The sequence below is a fragment of the Mus pahari genome, chromosome 17 (genome assembly GCF_900095145.1).
Source record: "Mus pahari chromosome 17, PAHARI_EIJ_v1.1, whole genome shotgun sequence".
Lineage (NCBI taxonomy): Eukaryota > Metazoa > Chordata > Mammalia > Rodentia > Muridae > Mus > Mus pahari.
In genome coordinates this window covers 46,879,265-46,890,867 of record NC_034606.1, presented here as the reverse complement: position 1 = coordinate 46,890,867, position 11,603 = coordinate 46,879,265, and the positions used below count along the sequence as shown (strand labels likewise).

At 40.1% G+C, this 11,603-nt stretch overlaps 1 protein-coding gene across 1 annotated transcript in view; it reads right to left on the bottom strand.

Annotated features, from left to right (window-relative positions):
* Positions 1-11,603, bottom strand: part of Ep300 (E1A binding protein p300) — a 69,281-nt gene that overhangs the window by 6,151 nt on the left and 51,527 nt on the right. Inside the window, exons 21-29 of the mRNA XM_029547868.1 lie at positions 10,695-10,751; positions 10,077-10,154; positions 7,760-7,827; positions 6,918-7,068; positions 6,624-6,770; positions 6,212-6,325; positions 5,139-5,304; positions 3,741-3,905; positions 1,985-2,146 (exon numbers count right to left, since the gene is read on the bottom strand). Of these exons, the coding sequence (XP_029403728.1) occupies positions 1,985-2,146; positions 3,741-3,905; positions 5,139-5,304; positions 6,212-6,325; positions 6,624-6,770; positions 6,918-7,068; positions 7,760-7,827; positions 10,077-10,154; positions 10,695-10,751 (1,108 nt within the window). The remainder of the gene's footprint in view (positions 1-1,984; positions 2,147-3,740; positions 3,906-5,138; positions 5,305-6,211; positions 6,326-6,623; positions 6,771-6,917; positions 7,069-7,759; positions 7,828-10,076; positions 10,155-10,694; positions 10,752-11,603) is intronic.

The following is an 11,603-nucleotide window of genomic DNA, read 5'->3' as shown; positions in this document are numbered from 1 at the left end:
CACACACACACACACACACACACACACACACACACACACACACACACACACACACACACACACACAGAGGTTGTCGGAGCACTGGCTGCTCTTCCAGAGGACCTGGGCTCAATTCCCAGCACCTACATGGCAGCTCAGAACAGTCTGTAATTCAAATTTCAAATTCTAGTGGACCAGCCACTCTCATACAGACATAGGCCCAACACCAAGTGCACATAAAAATAAAAAAAACTGAGTCAAACCAATCACCATTAGCTCTTCAAACAGTATTATACTCTGAACATTGGGCAAGGCTATTAGTAATATTTCCTGCTAGTGGTATTCACTAGAATGCAGGAGGACCTTCCATGCCAGGGGCACAGGCATCTACCTAGCTTTGGTTATATCAGGGTGTTAGAACTAGAGGGGAACTAGGGGAAGGCTTTGAGTATTTGTACTTCCCTCACCACACTATCTTTTCTAGAGAGGCTGACTAACCTAATTACAAAAGTTAAGTCATCAGGCTTCTCACAACTGTTATTTAAGAAATTCCTTATGAAACTGTGTGGCGGCTCACGCCTTTACTTGGGAGGCAGAGGAATCTCTGGGAACCCTCAAAGTGATAACTAGGCCTGTTACAGTACAGAGAAACCACATCATGTAAAGCAAAATAAATAAATATAAAATAAAAAGAGGGCTGGTGAGATGGCTCAGCGGTTAAGAGCACTGACTACTCTTCCAGAGGTCCTGAGTTCAAATCCCAGCAACCACATGGTGGCTCACAACCATCTGCAATAGGATCTGAGGCCCTCTTCTGGTGTGTCTGAAGTCAGCTACAGTGTACTCATATATATAAAATAAATAAATCTTTTTTAAAAATAATTTAAAAAATAAAAAAATAAATAAAATAAAAAGAAACTATGATTTCATCTTAGAATAAATCTGAACTGTATTTAAGAAAAAAAACACATAGCTGGGCAGTGGTAGCGCACGCCTTTAATCCCAGCACTTGGGAGGCAGAGGCAGGAGGATTTCTAAATTTGAGGCCAGACCAATCTACAGAGTGAGTTCCAGGACAGCCAGAGCTACACATAGATACCTTGTCTCAAAAAACCAAAAAATACATAAAAAATTAAAAAACTCAACACCGCCCCCCTAAAACAAACAAACAAACAAACAAACAAAAAACCCCCACCAAAACAAAAAATCCCCACATGGGCTGGGGATGTAGCTGAACTCGGGTGCCTGGTCCTAGGCATGATTAGACTAGGCATGTAAGACTGTCCTCAGCTACACAGTAGGTGGAGACCAGCCACATCATAAAATGATCTCAAAAACAACAAAAGAACTATTACAAACTGGAATGAGAGTGGGGCTCTAAGTAACATAAAACATTTGAAGAGCAAATTTGAAAAAGTGTTGGAACATGCCGTCAATCTCAGAACTAGGAAGACAGAGGCAGGTGGACCTCTATGAATTCAAGGCCATGGGAGGGGGGGGTTTTGCAGAATAAGACCCTGTCTTAAAAACGTCAGAAACCAGGCTGGTGAGATGGTTCAGTGGGTAAGAGCACCTGACTGCTCTTCTGAAGATCCAGAGTTCAAATTCCAGCAACCACATGGTGGCTCATAACCATCCATAACATCTGACTCCCTCTTCTGGAGTGTCAGCTACAGTGTACTTACATATAATAAATAAATAAATCTTTAAAAAAAAAAAAAAAAAAAAAGTCAGAAACCCAAGCAAATGTATCAACAGGACTAGACAAACCATGCTTATAGTTTAAGACATAATGTAACACCATGTAAATTTAGAATAGCCTCATAGAACATTTTTCACAAGCAAACTCTATATGCATACTCTCTTCATCTCAGTCAACCCTCCTCCAGTCAAACCATTTCTTCCCTCTGAATTTCCAGCAACCTGGAGTTCTCATAATGCCAGCTGGGTGAGCAGCTTAGAACCCCGCCTGCCACATCCTTCCACCCTGGCAGCTGCCTCTCACCTCTTTATGCTTTTCCATGGTGGCATATAGTTTCTGAGAAAGGTCATTAGACACATTGGGCATACCAGGCTTCTTCTTATTACCCCTACTCAGGCTGCTCTTGTTTTTGCTGGTTTTCTTGTTATTCTTCTTCTTAGCATTTTTGCTGTCTCCTTTTGTTACCTGTAGGGCAGCACAGAGGAGAAATGAAAATGCTAGGTTATAGGACAGATCTGGAAATGAGAGTGAAGTAAAGACTCTCTTTGACTCTTGACTGAGAATTCTTTATTATTATTATTATTATTTTCTGCAGCTACTCATCACTCACAATTTTCCTTGCATCAAATGTTTAACTATTCTTTTTTGTGTATCTGTGTAGCTTGATGAATGTATGCCGTCTGTGTGCAGGCCCTCTCTGATTCCAAAACTGGAGTTAGAGAGTTAAGAGATGTTTGCTTTGGGTACAAGGAACAGAACTGAACTGGGTTCCTCTGGAAGAACAGCAAGTACTCTGGAGCCTTTCTAAGTTGCCTGCCAACAAAGACCCCAAGCTTCACTATGGAAATGAAAGCTTGTAAACTTGTATTTTTAGAAGAAGCCTCAATTTGCTGGGTGCTGGGGGCCTATGAACTTAATCCCAGCACTCAAGAAAAACAGAGGCTGGCAGGATCTCTGAGTTAAAGGCCAGGAAAGCCAGAGTACACAGGGAAATGGTCTTTAGAAAACAAAACCATAAACAAGAAGAAAAATCAGAAAGAAGAGCCCCAGTGTGCAGAAGCCATTGACACAAGAGGTCAGATACAGACAGATACAGAGCGGCTCCATGGTCGGAGACCGAGGAAAGGAAGAGGGAAACCAGCAAGCTGCCAAACACAATCACCTATCCAGTCAAGAAGTTAACCAAAGGGTAAATATGGTAAATAAAGGGGGTGAAGGTAGGGGTGGGGAGGGATGGGGGGAAGGAGAAAGAGAGAGAACTTGAGATTCCGGATGGTTACTGCCATGCTTGACTTAAAAGGTGCTGGAGCCCAAACTTATTCATCTAGGGCCCTTGTGTTTGTGCACACCATGGCACACACCTGAAGAGGTCAAAGGACAACTTATGGGAGCTTATTCTCTGCTTCAACCATGTGGGTTTAGGGAAGGAATTCTGGGTTTGGTGGCCAAGTACTCCAGCCTTTTTATTTTTAACTTCTTTTTGGACAAGGTTTCACTATATAGAAGTCTGGCCTTGGAACTCAACATGTATCTGCCTACTTCTGCCTCTTTCTTGAGTGCTGAAATAAAAAGGTGTGTGTCACTTTGCCTAACCTGCCCCAACTTTATTAAGTTGAAATCCAGAGAACAATCAAGATGTGTCTGGTCAGTAACTGACCAGGATACTATGAAGGAGACAAGTTAACTCTGTTCCAGGCTTGTATCTGCCTGTGATCCTCAGCACTTCTGGAAAAATACACTAGAGAGCATATGTAGTGAGCAAAGACTGTAGCTATAATTTGGCCTACTAGATGTATTTTTTTGGTACAGTTTTCCAGGAACTTATATTACTCAGTGTCCAGGATACTACTTAGAAACACAGAACTCTTCGTTCTAAGATAATTTGCCTGCTATGCAGCCAAGGTTAGCCTTGAAGTCTGTGACCCTAAGTGCTAAAATTAAGCCCATTACACTTAGCAGAATTTAAATTTCTCTTTCACACCAAATTGAAAGTGTAAACTCCTTTCTGTATTGTCAGTGAGGTGTCAAGGTAGACACTGCAGACACAGAAAGCCCTTACATCAGTACTCTCGTTGCTGGTGTTCTCTTCCCGTTTCCTCTCTTCTTCTTCTTGTTCAAGCTCCTTGATGCTTTCTTCCAGAACATTGGGCCAGAAATCACCTTCAAAGTAGGGTAGTTCCTTTGCACTTGTCAATCGATCTTCAGTAGCTTGTTTTAAAATATCCTGTAAAAAAAAATCCCCATGATTAGATTTTTTTCTTTTATATAGGTTTATTTATTTATATCTGTAAGTACACTGTAGCTCTCTTCAGACACCAGAAGAGAGCATCAGATCCTCCCATTACAGATGGTTGTAAGCTACTGTTTGGTTGCTGTGAATTGAACTCAGGACCTCTGAACTCAGGACCTCTGGAAGAGCAGTCAGTGTTCTTAAACACTGAGCCATCTCTCCAGTCCCTGACTAGGAATTTCTATGCTTTTCTTTTAAAATTTCTATTTATTTTTTCAGACAGGGTTTTTCTGTGTATAGCCCTGGCTTTCCTGGAACTCTATAGACCAGACTGGTCTCAAACTCACAGAGACCTGCCTGCCTCTGCCTCCCAAGAGCTGGGACTGAAGGTGTGCACATGCACAACCATCAGGCTGGCTTTGTTTTTAAAAAGCTTTCACTGTATGACAAACATGAAAATGTTCTCTAGGGCACAGACCAGATTTAGTCAGCATACTCATAACAATTTATTTCCTTCTTTCTTTTAGAGAAGGTATCACTATCTATCTACCCTTGGCTCACTATGTACAGAGCTCACTATGTAAAGCAGGCTGGTTGGTCTCCTCAGAACTCAAGAGATCCATCCACTCCAGTTTCCTGAATTCTGTTCTTTCTTTTTTGAGACAAAGTGTCCCTTAGCCCAGGATGGCCTGCAACTCCCTATATAAATGAGTGTGGCCTCAAACTCAGAGAACTACCTCCTTTTGCCTATCCACTTCTAGTAAAGACATGTACCACCATATCTTACTTATGACAGATTTAATTATTAAAAATTAGATTTATTATATTTTATATGTAACATGTTTGACCTGCGTGCACATGTGTGCTCACAGAGGCCCCTTCATTTAGAGTCAAGGATGGATGTGAGCGACCATCTGGGTGCTGGGAATCAAATCTGGGTCCAAGTGCTCTAAACTACTGATCTATTTCTCCAGACCCCCATGACACTTTTGAACTTTGAATTATCCTGCCTCAGTTTCCAAATTGAGATTATAGGCAAGCACTACTTTGCTCGTCTGTAAATCACCTAATACCCAACCTTTCTAAATTTGACATTTTATGTATTAAAAATAAACTTTAATCAACTAAAATAATTATAACAATTATAATTGTTCAGTTATAAGACTGAACAATACTTGTCAAGGGAAGGCAGAAAATAGGCTAGTACGTTTCTATGTTCCAACTGACCTTGTAGTCATGGACAATACGTTCTGATACAGCCTTGTCAAGCATCTTTTTGTACCATTCTTGCAGGCGCTTGGGCTTTGGTATCTTCTGATCAGGTGGATGGCAATGGAAGATATAGTCATCCCCTTCACTGGGTGGACAGGCCCAGATGTGCCCTGTTGTGTATCTAAAAACACAAAGAGAAGGACATCATTATATCATTTGTGTTAGAGGAAGCTAGTGTAGTACTCCTAGAGGAGTGGAGGCTACAGGTGCAAACCACTGCCCACAGTGCATGGTAAACAACAGGCAGAAGGACAAGGACACAGGTGCTTACTATCAACCAGACCCCAAACCAGATGTACTAAGAGTTCTCATACTACCACTTGTTTTCAAAGGCCACTGAGGAATGTTGTGAATTTCATTTACAGAGGGGCTTGGTTCTTGATACTAAAACCTCATGTCTGTATTTTAAGATCAAAAAAGGGAAGAAACCCAACCTAAAAATTAAGTGCAAGGTGAACTGCTACAAGTTAGGTGGCAAGTACTTTCCAGGATTTATGTACTTTAAAGGTAAGGACTACCTTCACATCCTAACCTATAAATGAACCTGTACGCTCCACGCCCAGGACTCTTGTATGCTGGGATTGTACATATCATATTCAGCCTGTTGTTAGTCTTTACACACAATTATAAAAGGATCAAGAAAACATTTTTTTTCAAATGAATAATATCAATGGCTTCAACAAAACAGAACTGAAGAATTCGTTTATTAGTTAAAGCATGGTGATATCATCTTCATATCACAGAAGATCTAACAAACTGAGGTCATGGCTCCACTGTATCATAACCAACATGAGAAAGCAAATATATATAATTATACATTTTCTTATTTATTTATTTATTTTTCATTTTTTCGAGACAGGGTCTCTCTGTATAGCCCTGGCTGATCTGGAACTCACTCTGTAGACTAGGCAGGCCTCGAACTCAGAAATCCACCTGCCTCTGCCTCCTGAATGCTAGGATCAAAGGCATGCACCACCACGCCTGGCAATTATACATTTTCTACAACATATCATTTTTAATAAGCTTACCCTAATTTCTTGACATACTCCAAATATCCAATTAGAATTTCATGATAGACTGCAGTCCGCAAGCATTTAGGACGGAAGAAATGAACACTATCGAGGTAAGATATGTATACTCTCCTATATCAAAAACAAGGAAAGAAAAATGTTTCATCAAGTATTAAATTATTATTTATATGGCTAAAGACATCAACATTCCTTCCTGTGCTCTTGTTACTTGTAATTATCACAGGGAAATCCAAGGTGTGACTATGGGGACCTGGGTCAGCCTTGGCTTCCATGTAGGACTGACCTGGCACACGCTTTACTCACCAACCTGTTTCTGCCAGTGTGCTTTTCTACCAGTTATTACCAGGAACCCAATCCCCTTGCCATTCCCTCTCCCACAACATGAGAAGCTGGTCACATTGAGTCCTACCTCTGGTTGGGAGGGGGGCAGTCAGAGCCATACTCTTGAACATGCATGCCAAAGAAACACAAGTCAACACCATCAATTTCTTCAAAGGCAAACAGGGCCTTTGTTCGGTAAGGAAAAGATTCTGCCATCTCTCCACTATCTACAAACCTACAGATGAAAAGGAAATCACAAAAAAAAAAAAAAAAAAAAAAAAAAAGAAAAGGAAATCACCAATCATTCAGGTTGAAATCAACAATAACTGAGTGTGCACAATTGTGGATCTATTAAAAAAACGAAATAGACATCATTAGACACCTTGCTTTCATGCCTGGTTTCACTTCCACAGTTTTGTCAGAAGCATGAACAACCCGAACAGTGACCTCTCCTGATTCGGGGTGATTTTGTCGCCTCAGAAAGTCATTCACTCTATTCTCCAGAAAGGTCCCAAGTCTGGTAGATGGCAATCCTAGGAATATAAAAGTTACAAGTTACCAAAGTAAGGTCTTATGCACAATTCCTAATGTTAGAGGAGGAAGAACATTACTGTGGCTCAAATTTTACTGTCAATATTGAGGTTCAACTAACCTGATATATTTGTTTTTTTTGTTTTTGTTTTTGTTTTTTAACATAGTAAGGTAACTCTGATATCGTTTCCCTCAATACAAAGTGTCAGGTAAGGCCAGAAGGTGCCTTTAAATTAATTCTACAGTGATTCTAGTCAATCACTTTACACGTGCCCACATTGTCATGAGCCAAATCAGGAAGAAATAGAGGGAGAAAATGTATTAAAACTTCAGAGATTTTTTTTTTTAATAGTTCAATATTCAGTATGCTATAGGATTATTTTATTTTAGTTAAATCTCTTTTTCTCTTTTGAAAGAGGGGCTCACTATGTAGACGAGGCTGGGCTCAAACTCAAGATATCTGCCTGCCTCCTGAGGACAGAGCTTAGAGGTATGCACCACAACACTTGTTAAAATTGATTAATTTTGGTTATATAAACAATATATAAAAATTTAAAGACAGAGCAGGCTGGCTGCAAACTCAGAAATCTGCCAGCCTCTTTCTCCCCAGTGCTGGATTAAAGGCGTGTGCTACCACCGCCCAGCTATTTGTAATTATTTAAAGTAAGGTTTACCTCTAAGAATGAGACTTACTTTTAGCAGAAAACTTATTTTCTTTCCTAGTTCGTGCAGTTTTCTTTAAACAGCCATCACAGACAAACCTAAAATGTAAACCAGGATTTTGCTTATATAAACATAAAAATTAAAGCACCATGTAACAAAATCTATCATTCAAATCCAGGTAAACTCAAAAAAAACAACTTGGAACAAATTCCTAGTTATATAAAAGTTGGTATAACCAGTATACAGTCTTTAGAAGGCAGGTCTAGGATTTCTAACTGAGAGAAACAAGGTAACAACTGTTAATTCCAACTGAGAATGGGAGACAGAAGTTCAAAGAGATCCTGGGTAGCCAATGAGGGCATCTCTAATATACCTACTAACAAAAAAGAAGCCTTTGGCTTTTTCTTTAGACTTCTGTGCTACATGGTTATTATAATCCCTGAACCTGAGAGGGATGTGAGGAAGGGTTGGTCAAGGCTATATACAGATTACAAAGCAAGTTTGATGATAGATCCATGTTTCCTCACACCAACCACATAGCCATACCCACACAGATACACTAGGCACGTTCCCTAGTACTGAACTGTATGTGTATCCCTGGCTATTATCCCCAGGCTGGTCTTCAACTCCCAATTTTCCTGTGTCAGCTTTTGAAGTTAGAATACTGACATTAAATTCTATAATAAAACAACTTCTAATTAGAAAACAAAAACAAAATCAAAAAGCAAAAAAAAAATAATCAGGTGGTGGTAGTGGCGGCACACGCTTTCAATCCCAACACTGAGTTCAAGGCCAGCCTGGTCTACAAGAGAAATCCTATCTTAAAAACAAGTCTCTGGGTATGTGCCACTTATGTGTGAGTGCTTATGGATCCATTATAATAATGGTTACAAGTAGTTGTGAGCTGCTGACTTGAGGGCTGAGAACTGAACTCAGGGTCTCTGCAAGAGCCATTTGTTTCAGCCACAATACATTATCAATGATTGTCATTAATTAGCAGACTGATCTTAAATTCTGAATTGCAAGAATTTTAAGAAATTTCTTAAGCCTTTTAAACATGTTAACGTTATCAAGCATATCTCTTATACATAAAGGGGAATCCAACAGAAAACTGAACGACAGTCACTGACAATCACTTATTGGCATTTTTCCAAATGAATGATGCTATCTGTGGGTATTCCCCCCCCCCCCCCAGACAGGGTTTCTCTGTATATTCCTGGCTGTCCTGGAACTCACTTTGTAGACCAGGCTGGCCTCGAACTCAGAAACCCGCCTGCCTCTGCCTCCCGAGTGCTGGGATTAAAGGCGTGCACCACAACGCCCGGCTTTCTGTGGGTATTCTTAACTTTATTAAAAAAATTAGTCTAATAAGAAGAGCATTAGACAGTAAGGACACTCTACCCCATCATATAACTTGACTTTAACTTGTTTTCCTTGGGAAGAAAGATTAGCCCTTTAGCCAGGCAGTGGTGGCACATGCCTTAAATCCCAGAACTTGGGAGGCAGAGGCAAGTGGATCTCTGAGTTCCAGGACAGCCAGGGTTACATAGAAAAATATGGTCTCAAAAAAACCCAAAATGAAAAGTATCATTTCTGACGCTCATTTGAAATACTATGTGTCTGTAAGTTGCTGGTCCCCCAGCCTGGCCAAGAGTCATTAGGAAATCATTCCAATTAGGATGCCTAAGGAAGGACAACTAGGTATTCCTTGGCTTTATCCAATACCTGTTCCCTTTTAAGACTGTAGTCATCAGTAAACACTTTCAAACCAGGCAAATTCTGTTACAGCTAATACTGGCTTTAATATCAATATAACATTTGCTTCTTTTTATGGAGATAGACTTTATCTATCTATCTAAAAATAGATAAATGTATATGGGAATCTGCCTACCAAAGGCACGGATTATAGATGGGTAACACACCTATAGAGCGATTACAGAAGTTTTGAGTATCTTAACACTTAAGTAGCAAGTGCTTTATTCAGTGTGCCATCTCCTCAGCTGCTATTTATAGTTTAAAACTGGGTTTGTACTGATCCTTTTCCAATCCAAAGAAAAACAGTTTTGGCAGTGTTAGGATAAAACCCAGAGCCAAACTGTGACAGGTATGTGCTGTACAAATAAGCTAAATTCATCCCAAAAAAGATACTTAGAAGAACACTGCTTTGTCCAGGTACGGCAATGTACACATTTGATCCCAGCACTCAGGAGGTAGCATGTTCCTGGTCAGCCAGTGCTACATAGTGAGGCCCTAACAAAATCAGTAATTTTGAACATACAAAACAGTCATGGAAAAGAATGCTCATGGAAAGAAAATAAAACAGATCTGCTAATGTCTCCAGACTCACCCAGATGGCCAGATGATCTCGTGGTGAAGGACACAGATCTGGTGCATCTTTCTTCCACACTCTGTGCACTCAACAAACCTGGAAATGAACAGTATGAATTTTAAGATTCTGAAGCATCATTGACAAACATGTGCAATATCTCCTGTAAATTCTATCAAAAGACAACGTTCCCAAAGAGTTAAAAAATTAGCTTAGTGGAGGTTTTTCTGGCTTTTATGTTATAGGGAGGGCAAGTTTCAGAAGCAATAAAGCATAGCTATGTTACCAACAACCTAAAATTTCAATCCAGAAGGGCAACTCTCAATTCTGAGACCCGAGAGTCACCCTACCCATTTTCAGAGTTAGAAGAGGGAGCCTGTCCTCTTGAGTGCAGGAGGCTCAGAAAGCTGACAGGTAGGCTAAGGGAGTCCGAGGATGCACAAGAAATGCAGTGAGGAGAGCACCACACTGGGCAGAAGTAGTGTGCTGTTTGACAGGGAACATTAAATGAATGCTAACTTCAAGTGATAGCCTTAGGCCCTGTACCATTTATGATCGGCAGATGTTAGCCCAAGAACATTAAGTTATCTTGAAAAAAAGGGCAGAGAGTATACCAATAATTCATGGGAAACTACTTACAGTTCAGGATCCAGTGTGTCATTTTTTCTCTTGGAAAATTGTTCTTTATTTATTGTACTAAGGAAAGAAAATACACATAATGAGAAAACAAAAATAATGACTACCTGAATATACAATGCTCTTTGCACAAAATTTATTTTCTGTGACTATTTCTTGGGTCATAGAAAATGCAGTTGTATACAATGCAATGTTCTATAGTATGACACCGTAATTAACACACACACATCCTTTTAAAACAGGGTCATATGTAGCTATGGTTGGCCTTGAGCTCAGAGCTTACCTCCCTCTGCAGTGCAGATTAAATATGTTATATGTATAGTTCTATTTTGAAATCTGGTTCTATGTAGTGTCTAGTTTTTATAATCTGCTGTGAGTTTGAGGCCAGCCTGGTTTACATAGTGAGATATGTAGTTGAGATTCTGTCTTGAAAAACAAAACAAAAGCAAAAGAAGAATAGTTTTACTTGGGATTTGGGAGGCTGAGGATGGGGAACTGCCTGGAGTCTAGACTAGAGAGTAATACCCTACCTTTATCACTATTCCAAAAAGTACAAAGAAATCGAGGAGCTAGAGAAAGTACCCAAGGAGTTGTAGGGGGCTGCAACCCTGTAGGTGCAATAACAATATGAACTAACCAGTACCCCCTGTGCTCGAGTCTCTAGCTGCATATGTAGCAGAAGATGGCCTTGTCGGCCATCGTTGGGAAGAGAGGCCTCTTGGTCTTGTAAACTTTCTATGACCCAGCACAGGGGAAGGCCAGGGCCAAGTAGTGGGAGTGGGTGGGTAGGGGAGCAGGGGCGGGGGTGGGGTTTAGGGAACTTTCGGGATAGCATTTGAAATGTAAATAAAGAAAATAATAATAATAAAAAAATGTTAAAAAAAAATAAAAAAATAAAAACTCAAAAATACA